The 18,081-nt window shown below is 40.0% G+C and overlaps 3 protein-coding genes across 5 annotated transcripts; 2 read left to right on the top strand and 1 right to left on the bottom strand.

Moving 5' to 3' along the window:
• Positions 1 to 2,187: 2,187 nt before the first annotated feature.
• On the top strand, positions 2,188 to 9,302 carry zgc:162989 (uncharacterized protein LOC100037351 homolog). Of its 2 annotated transcripts, none has more exons than XM_034222014.1 (4): positions 2,188 to 2,634; positions 8,318 to 8,398; positions 8,700 to 8,741; positions 8,875 to 9,302. In XM_034222014.1, exons 1-4 carry the CDS (start codon positions 2,455 to 2,457, stop codon positions 8,941 to 8,943), a joined length of 372 nt encoding a protein of 123 aa, XP_034077905.1. In that variant the 5' UTR covers positions 2,188 to 2,454; the 3' UTR covers positions 8,944 to 9,302. The 2 variants fall into 2 exon arrangements, with proteins under 2 accessions (XP_034077905.1, XP_034077906.1); XM_034222015.1 differs by having other exon boundaries at positions 2,194 to 2,634; positions 8,700 to 8,732.
• On the bottom strand, positions 9,072 to 13,779 carry zfyve19 (zinc finger, FYVE domain containing 19). Of its 2 annotated transcripts, XM_034222011.1 has the most exons (11): positions 13,557 to 13,779; positions 13,339 to 13,460; positions 13,202 to 13,255; positions 12,952 to 13,118; positions 12,707 to 12,849; positions 12,452 to 12,560; positions 12,090 to 12,308; positions 11,866 to 11,942; positions 11,547 to 11,648; positions 11,093 to 11,250; positions 9,072 to 10,865 (listed from the first exon to the last, which is right to left on the bottom strand). In XM_034222011.1, the coding sequence occupies exons 1-11, from the start codon at positions 13,608 to 13,610 to the stop codon at positions 10,787 to 10,789; spliced, it is 1,284 nt and encodes a 427-aa protein (XP_034077902.1). In that variant the 5' UTR covers positions 13,611 to 13,779; the 3' UTR covers positions 9,072 to 10,786. The 2 variants fall into 2 exon arrangements, with proteins under 2 accessions (XP_034077902.1, XP_034077903.1); XM_034222012.1 differs by lacking the exon at positions 13,202 to 13,255.
• Positions 13,780 to 13,796: 17 nt separating this feature from the next.
• bub1bb (BUB1 mitotic checkpoint serine/threonine kinase Bb) lies at positions 13,797 to 17,785 on the top strand. Its single transcript, XM_034222013.1, has 9 exons — positions 13,797 to 13,947; positions 14,744 to 14,912; positions 15,009 to 15,068; positions 15,158 to 15,302; positions 15,401 to 15,597; positions 15,673 to 15,836; positions 15,955 to 16,145; positions 16,231 to 16,331; positions 16,879 to 17,785. Exons 2-9 carry the CDS (start codon positions 14,770 to 14,772, stop codon positions 17,156 to 17,158), a joined length of 1,281 nt encoding a protein of 426 aa, XP_034077904.1. The 5' UTR covers positions 13,797 to 13,947; positions 14,744 to 14,769; the 3' UTR covers positions 17,159 to 17,785.
• Positions 17,786 to 18,081: the final 296 nt, after the last annotated feature.

The following is an 18,081-nucleotide window of genomic DNA, read 5'->3' as shown; positions in this document are numbered from 1 at the left end:
TCAAAATTCTTCAAAATTCTAAGGAAATAGGATTTTGAAAAATACTTAGCAGGACAATGTAACATTGTACTCACTATTAGGCAATACAACCACTGCAATCATAGTACATTTAAAAGGCACAATAAAGGACATGAATAGCCTTCATTAGTATTCTTGGTGATACAGAATAAATGTTATAATACCATGACCCCTTTTTAAATATTTTTTTAAAAAGCACTAAATGCTTTGAGTAAAATATGACAGCTTAAAACAGTATATAAAATCTTAAAACTAACAAAAAGGTAAAAAAAGCAATCAAATACAAATCAACAGCAATCAAGCACATACACAGAACAAAATGAAAAAGAGTAAAAAGACTAGAAAGTGTCAGGTAAAGTGTTTTGGATTTACTTTGACTTCTTTCAGATTCACAAGCTTTAATCCAGAAGGTGGCAGTACAATCACACCTACAGCTGAATGAGCAACTGAGAGGGAACATTACATTTTTACATTACATGTTACTTGTTAGACCTTTTATCCAAAGCGACTTACATACTCAATACTGTGGGCAATCCCCATCAGCAATTTGGGGTGAAGTGTCTTGCCCAGGGACACAACGACATGCTGACTGCAGTGGAACAAATACACATTCTCTAAAAGTACTCTATAACACAATGTGTGGCAGATCTTTCTCACATTTAGTGTAATCATTACAACAACTTATCTGGTAATCTCCCAGAACCCCCCAATCTTGTTCTTGCAAATGTAGTGATAATGATGATTTATACATGGAGTCATCCAGGAAGTGGTTGCCTAAATTATGACATGGAGATGAGATTGTTTAGAGGTTTAGTGGGAATCATATTTCAGGGCCGATTCTGCAAGAGGACAATACATTTTCTTGAATTGAATCCATAAAATCTCCAGTTTCCTCCTTCTTAAATGTTAAAACTTCATCCAGCGGTGAAGATAAAACAGAATAGGTCGAGCTCATTTTCTGCCCACGCCTCCTTTTCTTCCTAGAATGCTTTGCCGGGTCCGGGGTGGGAAGGCCTTACACAGGTCTGCACGTCCCCCTTTCTTTTTTTTTTAAACAACCCAGTTTTGCAGGACCAAGTAGCAAAAAGACAAGATGAATGAATTTGTTTGCGCAGAAAGGTGAGCTGCTCGAGACCCTCAATAATTCAGTGTTTGTAACAGACGGTGCATCAGTGGGTGAACGCGCGCAGGCAGCTATGGCTGATTGATAGTCCCTGCCAAAACAAAAAACTGAACCCCATTATTCATATCGTAATAGGATCTGTGGAAACTCTGCAGCCCGTTGTCTCTGTTGTCTCAACTGCAATAATTTGGCACCACGAGGAACAACTGTGCATTTTTGACCTTGGGTTTTTGTGCTAGTGTTGATGTCTGACTTGATATTGATGGTTTCCAGACTTTTATTTGACATTTGACTTCTAAACAAATAAATAATAATAATAAATAGTGCTCTGTGGTTCGTCCATTATTCAAACGTGCGTAACTGAGGATGCCAATTTCACTTCAAGGCTTATTAAACGTACACCTGATCATGCCTGTTATAAAGAGCAAGGCAGCTATCACACTGACTAGAGGAACCCTGGCTCACCTGTCAGGGGGACCCGGCTATTGTTGGAAGTGTTGACCTACACGAGCCTGTGTGGGTCAATAAGTGAATAATAGAAAATATCTGCTGTGTGTTGGTATGGGGTTTCTGATTATAGGCATGTCCACAAATTAAATGAACAGAGATGAAAGTGCTTACTTTTGATAGAAATCCTTGGTTTTAGTTGGTACTCTAAAAACTTGGTTCGGTGCTCTTGTTGAGCATTGGTTATGTTGCATTGGTTATGTCTTAATAAAGCAATTTTAATTGACAATCAGAGTGCCATGAGTGCTTGAAAACAACACCAAGGACTTCCATCAAAAGTAAACTGGACAGTCATTGTTTTAATTTTCACACACATTTCTATATTTTGTTATTCCAATAACACCCTTTTCTTTTAGCGAGTGTTATTTCTTACTGAATCGTAGTTGCTCTCACCCTTTCTCTGCTTTTATAGCTGCAATTGACCTATGCTCCCCCACCTGATATAAAACAGAGAAAGAGGGAGAGCAAAAAGCACACACCCTATGTGCTGCATGTGCACACACACAAACGCATTCAGACTCACACACACATATCTCATTACCATTCTCCTGATAGTGCAGCCAGTGGGTGTTGCAAAAGGAGGAGCGAGGGAGAGCAAGAGAGAGGGGAAGAGAGGGAGGACAGGCAGGGAACCAGCCTTATAGAGAAGGAGAGCACGAACAAGACAACGGGAGATACGCGTGGGAACAGCAGCACACTAAATAGAGACAGAGCAGCGTTTGCAGAACAACATAACTTGTGTGTCTGTCCTTCTGTGTGTGTGTGAGCTCAGTGTGTTTCACGGTTCTCCTGAGGCCGTGGCAGCCATGGCATCAGAGCCTAGCACCCAGTCCAGGGTGATGTTCCAGGCGGGGGACAAAACCGAGGAGCCGGCGCACCGCAAGCTGGGCAAGCTGACAGTCAAATACAACCGTAAGGACCTGCAGAGGAGGCTGGATATCGAGGAGTGGATCGACGGACAGCTGCACCTGCTGTTTGACTGCGAGGTAGGGCAGGGCTGGCTCACACAGACACAGACACACTCAGACGACACACAGGGCTGGGTGAGGATGAGGTGAGGGAAGGGAGCAAGGGAGGTGGTAAAATGCTCACAAGCGCCTGTACTATCAATCAGGGAAGAGAGATTACAGCGACATAATAGAGGAGTGGGAAGCAAGTAGCTTTGCTTCATGGCTGCAATTGTTGGCACATGAGCCCTTATGTGTCATCAACCTGACTGCAGTGTCAGCTGTGATGTGTTCTACAGTAGTGATAAGATGATTTCGTTAAGATATAATGATTGGTTCCAGTCAGTAGGAAGCAATTGAAAGCAGGCTGTAAAACCCTTAAAAAATGGTTGTGATTCAAAGTGTACGGTTGAATAGATTCTAGGATCAGTATCATTAGATAATAAAAATATCAAGAAGTAGTAAAGTCAATACACAACAACAGTATCCCTGTAACTCTGTGATAAAGTAGTGAAAAAGTGCCAGACAAAGTTATAAAAATGCCATGAAAGAGAGGGTATTTTATTTTGAAATACACTGCTGTTATGCTGGCATCCAGGACATCATGTCATCTTTAAAGTGTCTGCGTCGCTGTGTTTGCAGACACATTCTCGTGGACATAGTCACTCAATATCTTTGCAAGATTTCAAAACTGCATAGTCACTCCTATATGGATGATGATTCATCATAACAGTGATTAGACATCAGAGAAACATGCATGTTTAAATAAAAAATTCAAAAGTGTTGTTCTTTCCCACAACCATTCAAGTTGTACAATTTGTAACATTTCACACTTAGGTTATGTAAAAGAAAAATATGTAATGTGGAACTTATTGCCAATTTTTTCCCCATAGTGTTCCTAATTAAAAGCCTCAGTACACAGATTGTGATGTTTAATGTGTGCAGGGGGTAATGTCGAGACAGCTTACACAAGCAGCAACACAGCCCCCATAACTCGGCTCCTGTATGATGGGATACAATCCAATTATGTCACAGGCTCCATATTGATTCGCTTGGCGTTCTCTGAGGGGAAACCATGGCAACAGATGTCTGAGCGCCCACATGAGGCAGCATGGCACGGTGGCATTAGGGGAGTCTGTTCAGGAGCATGAGCTTCCCAATGACGGTGCAGATCGGATGACAACACCGTCTCCGTTTCATGCCTGAGACGACAGAGACAAACTGCTCCTCATTTCATTCTTGAACCACACAGAGACCCTTTTGGCTGCAGACGGCCTGTAGCCCCCCCCCCCTCTGTCTGGCTTCCCCCGTTCACTGCCAGGGACACTCCACATCCATCTGTGGCTAGCTGACATGAAAGTTTACCACTAGCCCAGTAGATTATATGGGTTTAGCCTGCTTGAGCTAATTTGACAACACTTTAGTGGCAGCTGAGTGTTGGGAATAGTGCTACAGTGCTACTATATTCGTCATCCCGGTAGTTTATCCCATTAACATCCAAAGCCTTCTTCCCTGTGGTAATATATGATAATATGCTTGTAAAGCTAGCTGAGGGCAGAATACATTACATTAGGGAAACCAGGACATGTGGAAACAGATCTGAAGTCTTTTTTTTGTGTATCCTTTGATCTTGTCCCAGAAACAGACTTTAATCATTTGCAACTGAACTGAACTGAAGCTGAATGGTTGGATCTCGGTATGATTGAGATGATGGGAGATAGCAATACAAGTAGAAATGCAGTTGATTCAATCACGTCTGACGTCATTAATTCAAGTCAACAGGAGTGTCCCTTGTTCACCAAAGTCTGAATACTTGCTTTGAAAGTGAATGCTTTGCTTCCTAGTCCTTCCTTCCTTCCACCGACCGGATATTTGCATTAGCCATTTGTATGGAATCAGCCGTGGCTCGTCCATGTGCACTGGCCAGTGTAATGAATGTTGCATGGGCTCAGGGGAAGGTTACTCTGTTGGTTCTCAGAGTCTTCCACGTGGAAGCATTTACCATCAGTCCCCTGTGTCACCACCTGAATTATTTAGCATCATCTCTAATTCATACAAGTGCTGCCTTGGTCTGGAGGGGCCGCCTCCATTTCAAACTTCACACCTTTCTAAGAATGATGAAAAAAAGTTGGGACAAAGCTCTGGGACAGACTGTTGAATGTAGAGCAATGTTAATGCCTGTGTGTGTGTGTGTGTGTGTGTGTGTGTGTGTGTGTATGTGTGTGTGTATGTGTGTGTGTGTATGTGTGTGTGTATGTGTGTATGTGTGTGTGTGTGTGTGTGTGTGTGTGTGTGTGTGTGTGTGTGTGTGTGTGTGTGTGTGTGTGTGTGTGTGTGTGTGTGTGTGTGTGTGTGTGTGTGTGTGTGTGTGTGTGTGTGTGTTAACCCAGGTCAGTGTTTTCCCTACTGATACCAAACTATGAAGAAGACAGCAGGACAATCGGAAATATTTTTAAACACAGCCTCTATTGTAGATATGGAGCAAGTACGTCATGTTTTTACTTGTTTTCATTCTTATTTTGAAATGGTCACGCTTTTATGTAACTGAACAACAGGATTTGTCCCTCCTCGCTAAAGTTAAAAACTATTTTGATCTCTATGCAGCTCGTGCTCTCGGCAGGAAATAGGAAGGGTCTGATAAGTAAAAACACACACTGGCATCTTCTCCAAACAGCTAGATTTCCTGGGCATGGCTTCCTCTACATCAGGGGTGTCAAACTCAAGGCCCGGGGGCCAAATCCGGCCCGCGACTTCATTTTATGTGGCCCACAAGAGCTCTGAAAGAATATAATATGTTTATTATGTGGTTACATGCCGCTTTACAGAAGCACGTTGCCCATAAACTACATGTCCCACAATGCATCTCAAATTTGACTTTTTTTCTTCAAAATATGCCTTTTTTCTCAGAATTTGCCTTTCTTCAAAATGTCACTTTTTTTTCAAAATGTCACTTTTTTTCCACAAAATGTCACCATTTTTTTATTTTTGACTTTTTTTCTCCAGAATTTGGCTTTTCTTTTTAAATCATTTTGTGACATTCTCACTGAAGAGACTTGCAATTACTTGCCCTAGACTTCTGCTTTCAAACGTAGTTAATTATGAAGTTACTACCCTATCAGATAATAATCCAATGCAGAGGCAATCATGTAATTTAATACATTATTTTATATATATTAAATATTTATATATGTATTTTTATATAGTCTTAAAGTTACAACCGGCCCTTTGAGTGCAACCATAATTCCTACGTGGCCCGTGATGAAATTGAGTTTGACACCCCTGCTCTACATTATCATACAAACACATAGTGTGTGTAATGGACCCATAAATGTTTTCTTGTACTATTCACAGGTCAGTGAAAACTTTAATTTAACACTTACATACAGATGATTACAGGATTCTAGGTGTAAACAAAAACAATTAACAGTTACACATTTTGGGAAATTCACTAATGAGTTCTATGGGTGAGAGTTAGATGAGAAAATTGACAGCTCTTTTCTGTCCGTTAAATATGAAGCTACTACTATTGAGCTGGTTAGCTTACCTTGGCAATAAAAAAAATGGGAAACAATGAGCCTGGATAATTTTCTTGTTGAGCTAAGTTGTGAGTAGCTTCATATTAAGTGTTCATACATCCCCACATCTCATAATTTTGCTTTAAATAGTAAACAAGCCTTACACACCGGGGCTAGAGGAAAAGTAATACAATGAGTACATGGAGCCTGAGCTGTTCCGTAAACATTCTGATTATCTGTCCGTTATCAGTTTTAAATATGATATGAACCACAAGGAAACTGAGGGCTGCTTGAGAGGATAGAATGAAGGTCAATGTGTCAGCACAATCACTACAGGTCCTCCTCTGAGCAGTGTAACCATGCTGAGTCAATATTTTAATCCATAGTTTTTGTTCTGAACTTTGCACTCCACATTCTTCTGGTTTTGGATACTCATCATCCAGTATATTCCTAGATAACATGGACATTCTGGCTTTTAAAATTATAGGAACTATTCACTGGGGCCATGAATATCAATACTCAATATCATGACAGTCGTGTTGGTGCAAGAATCACTTCCATATTCATGATTTCCTACATTTGTGCCAACATTCAATTTAGCTCCAGACCTTTTAAACTTTACAAAGTGCTGCTGAGACATTTCTGCCCAGAGGCCTCGTAAAAATGCTTTTTCCTCTGACAATGGAAGCAACTCTCAACAAACTGAAAAGGGCGACTGCCTTTTATACTACTAAACTATATACTATACTATATTTTATACTATATGCTAAACATATATTAAAAAGGATCATCCTAGCTCTGCAATGTTCCTGTGATTGAACTAACAAATATTTACACTTTTCTATACATCACAGTTTTTATCTAACATGATGGTGCTTTATTTTAATATATTTGTATTATTTAGTAGTACTTCTTTGTATTTACTTTTTAAGGATTCTTATCTTATCTTATATCATTGTAAATTGATGATAATCTAATAAAAAAAGGATTTAAAAAAAGGATTTGGTCTAATCAAAGGCATAATAAAACACAGACCCAAGCATCCACAGCCTTAGAAAGTAGAACTGGAACAGAAACGTACAGCATGGACTAACAAAGAAATAAAACAAGCGCTCCCTGCATGTGTCCTGCAGACATCAGCAGAATCACTGAGAGTCCAGACCGGCAGCATGTATCAATTAGAGGGGGGCACAGGGGACGCTGAAGGTGGGCCCATCTATTCCACCACTCAGCACTTCCACATTGATTGGCTCTCTCCTCATCCAGAAAGCTGCGCGAGTCCCATCCTCCCCAACCGGAAAAAATATCCTCTTCAAAAATCAGCCCCACTTGTCAAAAATGAGTTCATCTGCTGAGTCTCGATATCAGGATTCTTCCAGGGAGCCCTGTTCAGTCCCTCTGAAGTATATAGTTAAAAGGTGTGGTAAAATGAAATTATTCTTTGCTATATTTGCTTTTTATAACAGGAGATTGTGTCCTTTCTTATTTTTTACAATGATCTTTGGCAGTTTGATGATGGGATTAATCATCAATGTGCTCCCACCCAATGTTTAAATGAACGCTAACACATAAGAAAAAGTGTTTTATATATAGTAAGGCATGCTCTTCATATTCTACAGTTGCTGCTGCGCTTAGGATTGTATCTTAACTCACAATGTAGGACAGCCTAGCGGAGATGAATATATTATTTCGAGAACATGGAAATAATCTCTCAGTAATGGCTGAACTGCATGCTAGCTGGGTAAACCATCCATGAAATCTGATGGTGTCACGAATGGCCCCCAAGAGCCTTTTTGCCTTCATGCCTCAGTGCTCCTACTTATTTGTCTTGCACTTCCTCCATCACATGATTGTTACGAGAGATTGTAAAGGAAGAATAGAAGGGTTTACACTTTTTACTACAATACAGCAAAGACTGTTTACTGGGGTGATTACATATGGATAAAAGAATGGTGACAACTCTTTCTAACGTTACACTCAAACAGCTTATATAGTACTGTGCTGCAGTGAAATCCTTGTCCTGTCGCATCACCATCTTACACTTTCTCTTCCAATGACTTTGCTCAGTCGCGTGGAAAGTCTAACCACCGTCAGTGAATGGATGGCACACATTATACAGCGTCTGCAAGAGCTTTGCAGAAAATGCAAGTGTGTGGAATATAAAAGAAGAATATTGTGGTAACGTCTGTTACTTTTTGCTTTTACAGGAGGAAGAGATTCCAGAGTTAGAGATTGACATAGATGAGCTCCTGGAGCTGACGGGCGAGGGGCAGAGAACCCGTCTGCAGGTGAGTGCGCAAATTAAACTTAAAAACAATAACATGATTAGCCATTATTGTTGTTGAACTTTCATTCTTATATATTCAGTAGAGGCTTTGTGAAACTGGAACCCAGGGCTTTAAGACTTTAACCAAAGAGAGAAATAGTTCAACCTCTTGACACCTTGGTACATACCTAACTATGTGCAATGCTGGTTAATAGCTTAACAAGCACTTGACCCTTGCTAGAATCCAATGTTGCAATGTTTGTACTGAAAAAGCAATGCCCATTATTGTTACTGAGCCTATTTGTGTATGCTTTCTTTGTTAGGAGCTGTTGCAGGAATGTGAAAAGCCAAAAGAGGTGAGAAACGTATGTGAAACCACATGTAGCATATATATTTCAATATTTAACAGATAAACAATATAACTTGTGTAGTGTTGTTATGGCTAGTCTGCTGGAGGTATTTGCAGAAATAAATCTATTTTCTCCATGCCTCCTTTAGGATTTTATCAACGGGCTGCTCTACAGGATAAAGGGTCTACGCAAAATGTCAGGTCCCTTGAAGAAATAATTATAGGTCAACTAAAGAATTGAGACAATGTGGAGCCTCCGATCTTCCCATCTCCCACATGTCAACCGCAACATGTCAGTGGGACTCTCTTCCTGCCCTCCCCCCCAGCATCAGTCTTAACACCAGAGGAGTTTTCAATGGATTTTTTTTAATTCTTTCACTTAAATTCATGGACTGCTATAACATTTGTCCTCCCATAAACAAACCAATAATGCACATGTGATCAAAGATGTACTGACTTTTGTTTTGTTTTTGCGTAAGACTGTACATTTTTTCAGTTGCCTATTTATGTACATAAATATGTTTTGTTCTGATAACAGTGTTGTATGTGGAAATAAAATTAAACATTTTCAAGGCAAGGCTGTTGATGAATTATCAAAAGGGTTACATATGGATTTTTAGCAAAGTGACGGCCCAACAGTATCAGTTATCATTCATTAAAACATAAAAATTGATATTGACATGTCCATTACACCCATCAAGTTAAAGTACCACTAAAACTATGTATAGTTGCTCTTTATTACTGCTCTAAAAACACTAATTTGCCTATAAATAATTATTTCCTACTGTCCAGAGGCAATTATAAGACGTTACTGCAGCGCGACGGTCGTTCACAGTATACAAGCTTCTGTTTTCTGGCACAAATCTTTCAACAGATCGATGGAAACAAAGGAGACGTTGACATGTCAAGTCTAGGAGTAAACACAGTGAAATCAGCAGCAGGGAAGTACCATTAAGTATGCATCCATTATCCTCCTCCATTTCCTGTCTGTGGTGCGTGTATGACATGGCCAGAAGAGGCAAACACAGTAACAGCCTCCATGCAAACCTTAATGGAGCAGGGCCCCCAGAGGAAAAGTGTAATTATGGTTTCTCTAGCTTGACAGTAATGCACACTGATGATACTGCACTCTGGCCTTCTCTCTGTCATACACACAGGGTCTCTCAGCTCCATTTTCCTCCCCACTTCCACCCTCTGACACAGAGGCCATCCATACTGACTACACTTCCGACAAGGCCTGGCAGCGGGACGTTTGTGATGATATTAGTGTTATAAAATAAAACTACAAATATGTGACATGCTGTAGCACCTCTCTTCTGCATTCTTTATAATGGAATTACACACAAGGACAAGGAAGGCAACGCTCATTTCACACTTGCAGCCAAAAATAGATTACAAGAGTGACTGCAGTGCTTGCCAAAATAAAACAAAGCCCTCAGTAATCCCTTTATACGGACTCCTCTGTATTTCTACAGTCCACAGCTGACAGTTACTGGGAGTGTACATCATCCCGTTTGAACCCGTGATATGGCTGCTTTCTGTCTGTGCTGTTGATTTTTTTTTTTTTTTTTTAAATGGTGCGAAGTGCTTCTAAAGATGAGCCTCTGGGAAGTGACATAAGAACAAATCTAAGCTTCTTTTTAATGTTTCACTTTTCTTGTGTGCAGTTGGCTGTGCAGCTTTGCTCAAATACTATTACAGAAAAATAGGAGCTATGTTTTTTATATTATACGCACAGTATAATATTCGTGTTATTCTTATTTCTAGGCTTTGCTTTGCCATATATGTTTTGTGTTGCTGATTTAGATCCCTGCTAGCAGTTACAAAAAGAAGATGCTGCTCTTTCCGTGGTCAACACCGACGCATGTTTACAGCCATTTTAAACAGATTGGATGAGTTAGGGTTAAATGAAAGGGTTTTGGCTTCTTTTAGTTAATAGGTAGTGTTTAAATCTTCTTGGCTTTATAAACAATAATAGGTCACTTAAATCTAAAGCACAAGTCCAACAGTAATGACTGACCAGAGCCGGACAGGGCAAACATCTACAGCGCAGTCTCACTATCATGTCTTCCTCTTCCTCTTTGGCCCGGTGTAGTTAGTGGTGCGATGCTCCATCCTGTCATATTTATCATGGCCTTCCCTGGGGAGATAATGGAGAGTGGATTGATTATTCATCACAATATATACTTTATATTCATGCTGCTTAACAGTATGGCAACAGCCTGGCTACAATCTATCTGGGTCATGGTATGCATTCCAAATCACAGCCTTCTTTCTTGGGCATCAGAGCAAAGATTTCTGTGCAAAGCTCGATTAAGATAGTTATTGTGGTGCTCGTTGTAATGGATGTACAGTATGGTGTGTTACCTAAAGCAGCGGTTGCAGTATAGGTCTCCATCACAGGTTTGACAGCGAATACTGGCGTCATGGTTACAGATGCAGCACCATGGCAGCTCCTCTTCATCACTGTCTGATGGCTGAGGTGCAACAGCAGCCGGGGAAATCCTGCTCTTGGGTGCTGGTGTCTGGGTGTGAAAAAAAGATTAACAAGGAATTTAATCAAGTATTCATTTTCCTAAACTAACTGTAAGTTGATTCATTGAGTAAATAATAAGAGGAAATGAAGATATAGTCAAACTTAAAATGAGGATATTTTATGAAAATAATACTAGCTTTATTGACATTCACTTGACTGCAAAAGAAGTATGATTTAGGATAATAAATAAATGAAGAAATCATATTCTGAACTCTTCAAATGTTATTCTATCCAAGAGCTTAACATTTTTTTTAGATTTAGTATTTAGTAGTTGTTGTGTAGTACCAGTTTCTTAGCCATGGTTTTCTTCTCTGTGTTCTTTGGTCCACTGTGTTCTAAAGGTATGTTGTAGCCACTGGCCTCGTCCAATGCCGCCTCTTCAGATAGCTGAGAAAATATACAGGAATTTAAAACATGTCCAAATGTCATTGTAAATGATTTAAATAGCAAAATAGCAGCCCCTTGTGGCCATGCGAACTGGTCCACTTCAGTTCACACTCATCTTTAAGGGTGTGATAATAAGCACCCAGTAGTAACAGGCTTGTCATGTTAATGTCATGCAAACCACATTACAGTGAACTTTATTTAAAAAAAGGTCCCACACCTGTTTTAAAACTCTCCTCACAGCTTCTTCCTCAGTCTCATCCTCACTGTCAGGATGCTGAAAGTCCTCCATAGTAACTAGAGATGACATGGCAAATACAATACAATTTACGGCACAATGTTTAAAATGAAAGCTCTTCATATTATCTGACATTTTGGTGTGAAAGTACGGATAGTCAGTAAGGTATAGAAAGTGATAGAAGAGCTTTATATGTGATTTTGTACCTTTGTCTGGGTCCTGCCCCTTCAGCTGTGCCATCCTCTTGGCCATGTGGAGGACCTGATCCTGGGAGTGGCGCTCCTTCCTGAGCTCCTCCATGGCCTCCTCCAGGACACGGGCCTTCTCCGTCTCCAGCTGCTTGTCCGACTCCTGGTTCTCCTCCAAATTCTCATCCAATGTCCCTGCCTCCCCCTTGTTCAGATCGTTCATACGGCCATCTACACCTGCAGAGAGATTGATGAGACAATAACTCAGCTTTTGGTGTCAGAATGAAGTTATAATTGTTAAAACTGCAAAAGACTGTGATTATGACCGCATCTTTAAATATTAATCAAATGTTGGAGAGGTCAATGACAGGAATAATTACTGCATTCAGGATTTGATTGCTGGTCGTCAATGGCAACTTCCTCTGACATCTGAGAAATCAGATCATTGGCTTGCTCAGTCTGAGTCCTGTTATCTGGAGGGCGGTGCACCTGTACAGATCAGCACAAAAGGACGTATACTACTAGTGAGCAATTATAGCAAATTTAGAATGCAGGTCCTTTTAAATTAACTACTACAGCTTCTCATACTGTTAGGTCCAATGTGTTAGCAATGAGTGGTAAGAGTTTCAGCTTACAGGTGGAGGAGCTTGAGATGGTGGAGTCTGACCACGTAGAGCTGCCAGGCGGTCCTCCATCTCTATGGTAGAAGGCACTGGCCGACTGGGAGCTTTCAGAGCAGCAAGGCGAGCCTCAAGCTCTTTCTCGGAGGGGGTGGACTCTGAAGAAGAGGTAAAAAGCTTACAATGGCTTTTGCCAAAGAGAAAATATACTATTTCTATAATTCTTAATTTATTGATGAAGATCTATCTAGTTTCATTACTTGGCGCAGTGTCCTCTTTCAGCTTTTGAAGCCGTTCAGCAATAGCTTGGTCTTCTTTACTCAGGCCTTTGGTTGGTAGATGGCCTGCTTTATTGTTTCTATTGCCACCTTGTGTGGGAGCATGTGTCGACTGTGCCTGCTGTTTGGCCTCAAGTGCAGCGACCCGTCTAAGGAAGAAACATGCATTTTATATATCAGGCAACTGCAGTGTTGACACAGGGCCATTTTCTAAATGTAATCATATACTGACTTTTTGTAATTTTCAGGAGGAGACCATTTTGCAGCAGTGTTGGGAGATTCTCCACTTATAAGGAAATAAATAGGTATGAGCAACAATGCTTAGTTAAGATGAATTAATGATCACATTATATTGTTTTGCACCTTTACCTTGTCAGATTGCCATGGCACTGTTTGCAGACCTTCTGCTGGGTGTTGCCACAGCGAGGCACCACAGCACTGAAAGTCAAGCAGCCAGAGCAGAAGGAGCGGCCACAGCTCTTACAGCCCAGCTGTGAGGATATTCAACGTAATTTACTGATAAAACGTTCCCACAGAACGGTAAATGCGTATAGCTATGTGATACATATTAGCCAGCAAGGTCTTACCTCCTTCTTGAAGAGACTGAACTTGGATGCACAACAATAACAACGGTTGTCCATGACGAAACGTGTAGAGAGTCATGAGACATGCAATTAATAATTGACTGATATGGCTCTAGCGGGTAAATATATGAATTAAACTGACTCTATGAACCGTTATTTCGCAGCTAGCTACCCATTTTCAACCTTTCAACGCTGCTGTAATCAAAACAGGAAGCATTCCGGAAGATGCGACGTGACGTCAAACTGCATTTCCTGTTTCTGGTTCCTCCAATCACCTCTCTTCAAATTCTCTCGCGGTCCTTGTTCAAAACACAGAGCCGACCACTGTACTGAGTTCCTGTAACAACGGCAAAGCTCTAACCATTGAACAAAAGACAGAAGAGTCATATAGACGGTATGAAAACACACAATTGTGCAGATCACCAGTTTTGTTTCTGTATGTGACTTGTATATTTCGCTCATAATGTGAACAACGTTACGTCAACAACATGCAAGCTAAAGCTAACGTTAGCTAGCGTGTTAGCTCCCCACGTCAGTTAGTAGATACTGGAAACACGCACGCATGCATGCAAGATGATAGATACTACAAATGTGTTAGATGATTCATAAGATAACACAGTCTGTACTAATAGTTTAGTTTATTTCGGTAATTTGTTTAATACAATTGGAATGACAAATCCTTTTATCCAAAATATGTAGGATTAGTTTATTATACCTACCCTTATGAAGTTGTTCCCTTATTTAATGTGAGTGTTTTACAATGTCACTTGTGATTGTAAATGTTATATATCCGTTCATCTTGAAAATGAAATCTTATTCATAGTGTAATATGATTATGCAACATTATTACACATGGCATTGCATGATTCCTATGATTTAACTTATTTTCATTTTGAAGCACCAATTTAAGTCTTAATGAAAATAATTTTTTGGGGAGTAATACTATATATTTATATTGGAGAGTTTTTTTCCAATAGTAATCCATAATCTATATTAAAATGAATAGTCATTGTGCTATAATATTTCTCACAGTCAAACATTTCCAATATGATATTATATAAAGTGTGTCAGAGGGTGTAATATGATAATATTTTTTTTTAAAGGAACAAGAGCACTGGTTTCTGAGCAAATGTTCTACTGGACGTTACTGATATGATAATGTGGGTCTGTGTGTGTTTGTCGGTCTCTAGGCATCCATTGGTTTTTAATTTCCACAATGGCAGAAGGAGGAGATGTGGATTGGGAGCTCAGCAAAGAAAACATCCAGCCGCTGAGGCGGGGCAGAGCCATTTCAGCCTTACATCAGGCGCTCAGTCAACAGCAGGAGGGAGACAGCTCTGCCATCAACCAGCAGAGGCAGTATGGAACATATTTTAAACAACAACACCCAGATTGAAACACTCCTTTCCTCTTTTTACTTGATGATGGAAGTTTTGTGGCTTTTTGTTCCTCCAGGGCCTTTGAGTCTGAACTGCGAATGTATGATGGAGATGATCCGCTTAATGTTTGGGACCGGTAAGTTTCAAATGTAAAGTGTATTCTTAACTGCTGCTTTTAAGCCTGAGAGTTTAATTTCTAACCAAGCATGGTTCTGTCTTTTAAAGGTATATCCGGTGGACAGAGCAAACATTCCCTCAGGGAGGAAAGGAGAGCAACCTCGCCACAATATTAGAACGAGCCGTGACCAGATTCACAGAAGAAAATACATATTTTGACGACCCTCGCTATGTTGAACTCTGGATCAAATTTGTAGGTGTAATATTTTAAACACTGACTATTTTTGCCACTTTCAGAAACAAATGTAGCTTTAATAACTTTTGTCATACATTTGTTTTATGCGTCATCAGGCAGGGAACTGTCCGGAACCCTTGGACATTTACAGGTACATTCAAGCACAGGGAATAGGATTGAAACAGGCATCTCTCTACATCGCTTGGTCTGAACAATATGAGAATAATGGCAACTATCGCAAAGCAGACCTGGTCTACCAAGAAGGTTTCAAGAAGGGGGCAGAGCCGCATGATAAGCTCCAGCAGTTTCACAAGTAAGGGTTTATCCAGCCAAGTTTGAGATAATGTTTGAAAATATTGTCATAATCTAAATGTTCTGTTATTTGTAGGGCTTTGCAGGCACGTGTGTCCCGACAGGTAATGATGAATGTGGAGGAGGACGATAGTGATGAAGAGCATAAACAACCCGAGAGAGTTTCTCTAGCTGAACTCAAATCAAGAGGGAAGAAAAAGGCCATCGCCCCTATCAATAGAGTAGGGTCTGCAATCAGAAGTAAGCACGTTTTTATATAGTCTACATTTGTTAAGAGTATTTAAGCTGTTATTACCAAACCTACATTTCACAATCATTAATAACATTTAATGACTATTTTTATTTTTTTTGTGAACAGGTGTTCATTCAGGCATGCAGTCACACGCCGCCCCGGCACTCGGCAACGCCTCAAACAGTAAGCTGGTGGTCTTTGATGAGAACAAGTCTCATGCGGGCCCTTCAGAGCCTAAGCTGGAGGCTTGGAAGGCCCCTCCCACTTCAAAGGCAAAGGAAAACAAGCAGAAGCCTGGAGTATGGTGTGACGTCAAGGTATAGACATGCAGGTCTTGACTTGGTTGATTTCAATGTTAAGAGTTTGGCCAAGTTATGTCAATGTAATGTTTATGTACCACAGATACCCCTGAAGACCAAATTTGGACATACCCTTATGGCCCCACCGCCTCCAAAACCTGCTTTCCAACCATTTGTAGAGGAATCGGATCAGCCTCCAACAATGTAAGTGACTACTGAAAACCATGATCTACAGTTTTTGATTTGTTGCTTTAAATCCCATCACACACCAGGTTCCTAATAATAAGAAGCCATGTACTAAATAATAAACTGAATCGAATGAATCCATTTTAACATTAAGTAAACATCTCGATTTTGATGGTTTGTTCCTTTTTTCGAAAATGTTTGGTTTTATAAAAAAGACAATCTAAATCACATTATGGGTTTTGGTCATTACACACTTATTATTTGTATTGGCCTTTAATAGACTTTGGAATGGAATGATAGCAGATTTGTTTTTACTAATACCAGTAAAATCCCACCATTCTCGATTGAACAGTAAAACAAATCGAGCTTTGGCCAATACTTCTTACTTAAAAGAGCATGTCGCTTCCTATCTGCTAACAGCTAACATTAATAAGCTCTCCTCAATATTTCAACATGCATTTGTTGTTCACAGTGAAGCATTCTTGGGCAGAAAAGTGTAACCTTCTCCAGTTATGTTTATAAGATTTCTATGATTTAATTTAGCATCTTTGTGCTACCACTTCAGGACTCCTTGTAAGATCAACCCGGCAGTGAACACGGTTTTATCAGCCCGTAAGCCCTGCAGAGAGGAAACTCCTCTGAAGAGACTACAGGATCACCATCAGCAACATAATGAAGCGGTATCGGGAAAACCCCAGGAGCAGAGCATGTACTGTAAAGAGCTGCTGCTCAGCGGCGCTACTGAATTCTGCTTTGAGGAACTGCGTGCAGAACGCTACTTCAAAAAGATGAGACAGGAGGTCGGAGGTCAAAAGGATGAAGCCAGTGCCAGTGCTTCAAACTGATGCGTCTTCGAAGACTGACAATTTCATCGCCCTTCTTTTATATTCATTTTACCTTAATTTAGCCAAAAGGTTATCTACAAACATCATGTAGTGACTGCTGTGTGTTGTTTGTTATTTTGTTGTAAATATTTCTTTTTTTATATCCAGCTGCTCAGAAATGGAAGAGCCAAAGGGGCGACGTTTCTTTGAAAAAAAATACACAGTATTTCATATTTTGATTTATAATAATGACAGGGGTATTCTATACAATGTAATTTAATCCAGTACAAAATACCACACTTTGTACTATAGCAAAGAACAAATATTCACAAAAATGTTTTGCAATCAAAATAAGTAACACAGGCTTCAGAGTAGTACATACTGGATTATACTATAGTTAATACTAAACACATTTGTTCACCACAGCCTCTCCCTACTTACACCATTTATCCTATCCTAAGTACATTGTTTAAGAACAGTATTGTTTTATATGTGCTACCTTCTTAGGTTACTCTGTCTTTTTCAGTATTTGTTGGGAAAATGTTCCGGTACATTTCCAAAACAGCTGTAACAAGGTTTTAGTGAGGTGATTTTACTGGGTTCAAGGTTTGTTTGTTATTGGTGTTCAATAAACTAGTGAACTACTTATGTTTGTGTATTTTTAAGACCTTGGGAGATTTTGTAATGCACTGTCAGCAGGGGTCATGCGAGGGAAAGCATGAATTGTATTCTTGGTAACGGTATTTGAATTATTAATGCTGAGCAAGAAAAGTTCAATGCTGACTGTTTTGCAGTTTCTAGAGTCAACACTGGTCGTTATAAGTATAGGCAAACAAATGCATTTAAAACAGTCACAAATGTCATCTTGACTGCTACTTATTCTAATGAAGTGACTTAATTTAACTTGCTCACTGTAGCCTATCCTTGTGCTTTTTTTAGGTGCA

Source organism: Gymnodraco acuticeps, unplaced genomic scaffold (genome assembly GCF_902827175.1).
Source record: "Gymnodraco acuticeps unplaced genomic scaffold, fGymAcu1.1, whole genome shotgun sequence".
In the NCBI taxonomy this organism is placed as follows: Eukaryota; Metazoa; Chordata; class Actinopteri; order Perciformes; family Bathydraconidae; genus Gymnodraco; species Gymnodraco acuticeps.
This window is presented reverse-complemented; position numbering and strand designations above follow the sequence as displayed.

Bases quoted from the DNA above. Each gene is read 5' to 3' on its own strand.
- zgc:162989 (XM_034222014.1), top strand. From the start codon at position 2,455: ATGGCATCAGAGCCTAGCACCCAGTCCAGGGTGATGTTCCAGGCGGGG. The intron at 2,635-8,317 runs GTAGGGCAGGGC...TTGCTTTTACAG, and splicing joins ACCTGCTGTTTGACTGCGAG to GAGGAAGAGATTCCAGAGTT. The intron at 8,742-8,874 runs GTATGTGAAACC...TGCCTCCTTTAG, and splicing joins AGCCAAAAGAGGTGAGAAAC to GATTTTATCAACGGGCTGCT.
- bub1bb (XM_034222013.1), top strand. From the start codon at position 14,770: ATGGCAGAAGGAGGAGATGTGGATTGGGAGCTCAGCAAAGAAAACATC. The intron at 15,069-15,157 runs GTAAGTTTCAAA...TGTCTTTTAAAG, and splicing joins CCGCTTAATGTTTGGGACCG to GTATATCCGGTGGACAGAGC. The intron at 15,837-15,954 runs GTAAGCACGTTT...TTTTGTGAACAG, and splicing joins AGTAGGGTCTGCAATCAGAA to GTGTTCATTCAGGCATGCAG.
- zfyve19 (XM_034222011.1), bottom strand. From the start codon at position 13,610: ATGGACAACCGTTGTTATTGTTGTGCATCCAAGTTCAGTCTCTTCAAG. The intron at 13,256-13,338 runs GTAAAGGTGCAA...TTTCCTTATAAG, and splicing joins TGCCATGGCAATCTGACAAG to TGGAGAATCTCCCAACACTG. The intron at 11,251-11,546 runs GTACTACACAAC...TTTCACACCCAG, and splicing joins AAACCATGGCTAAGAAACTG to ACACCAGCACCCAAGAGCAG.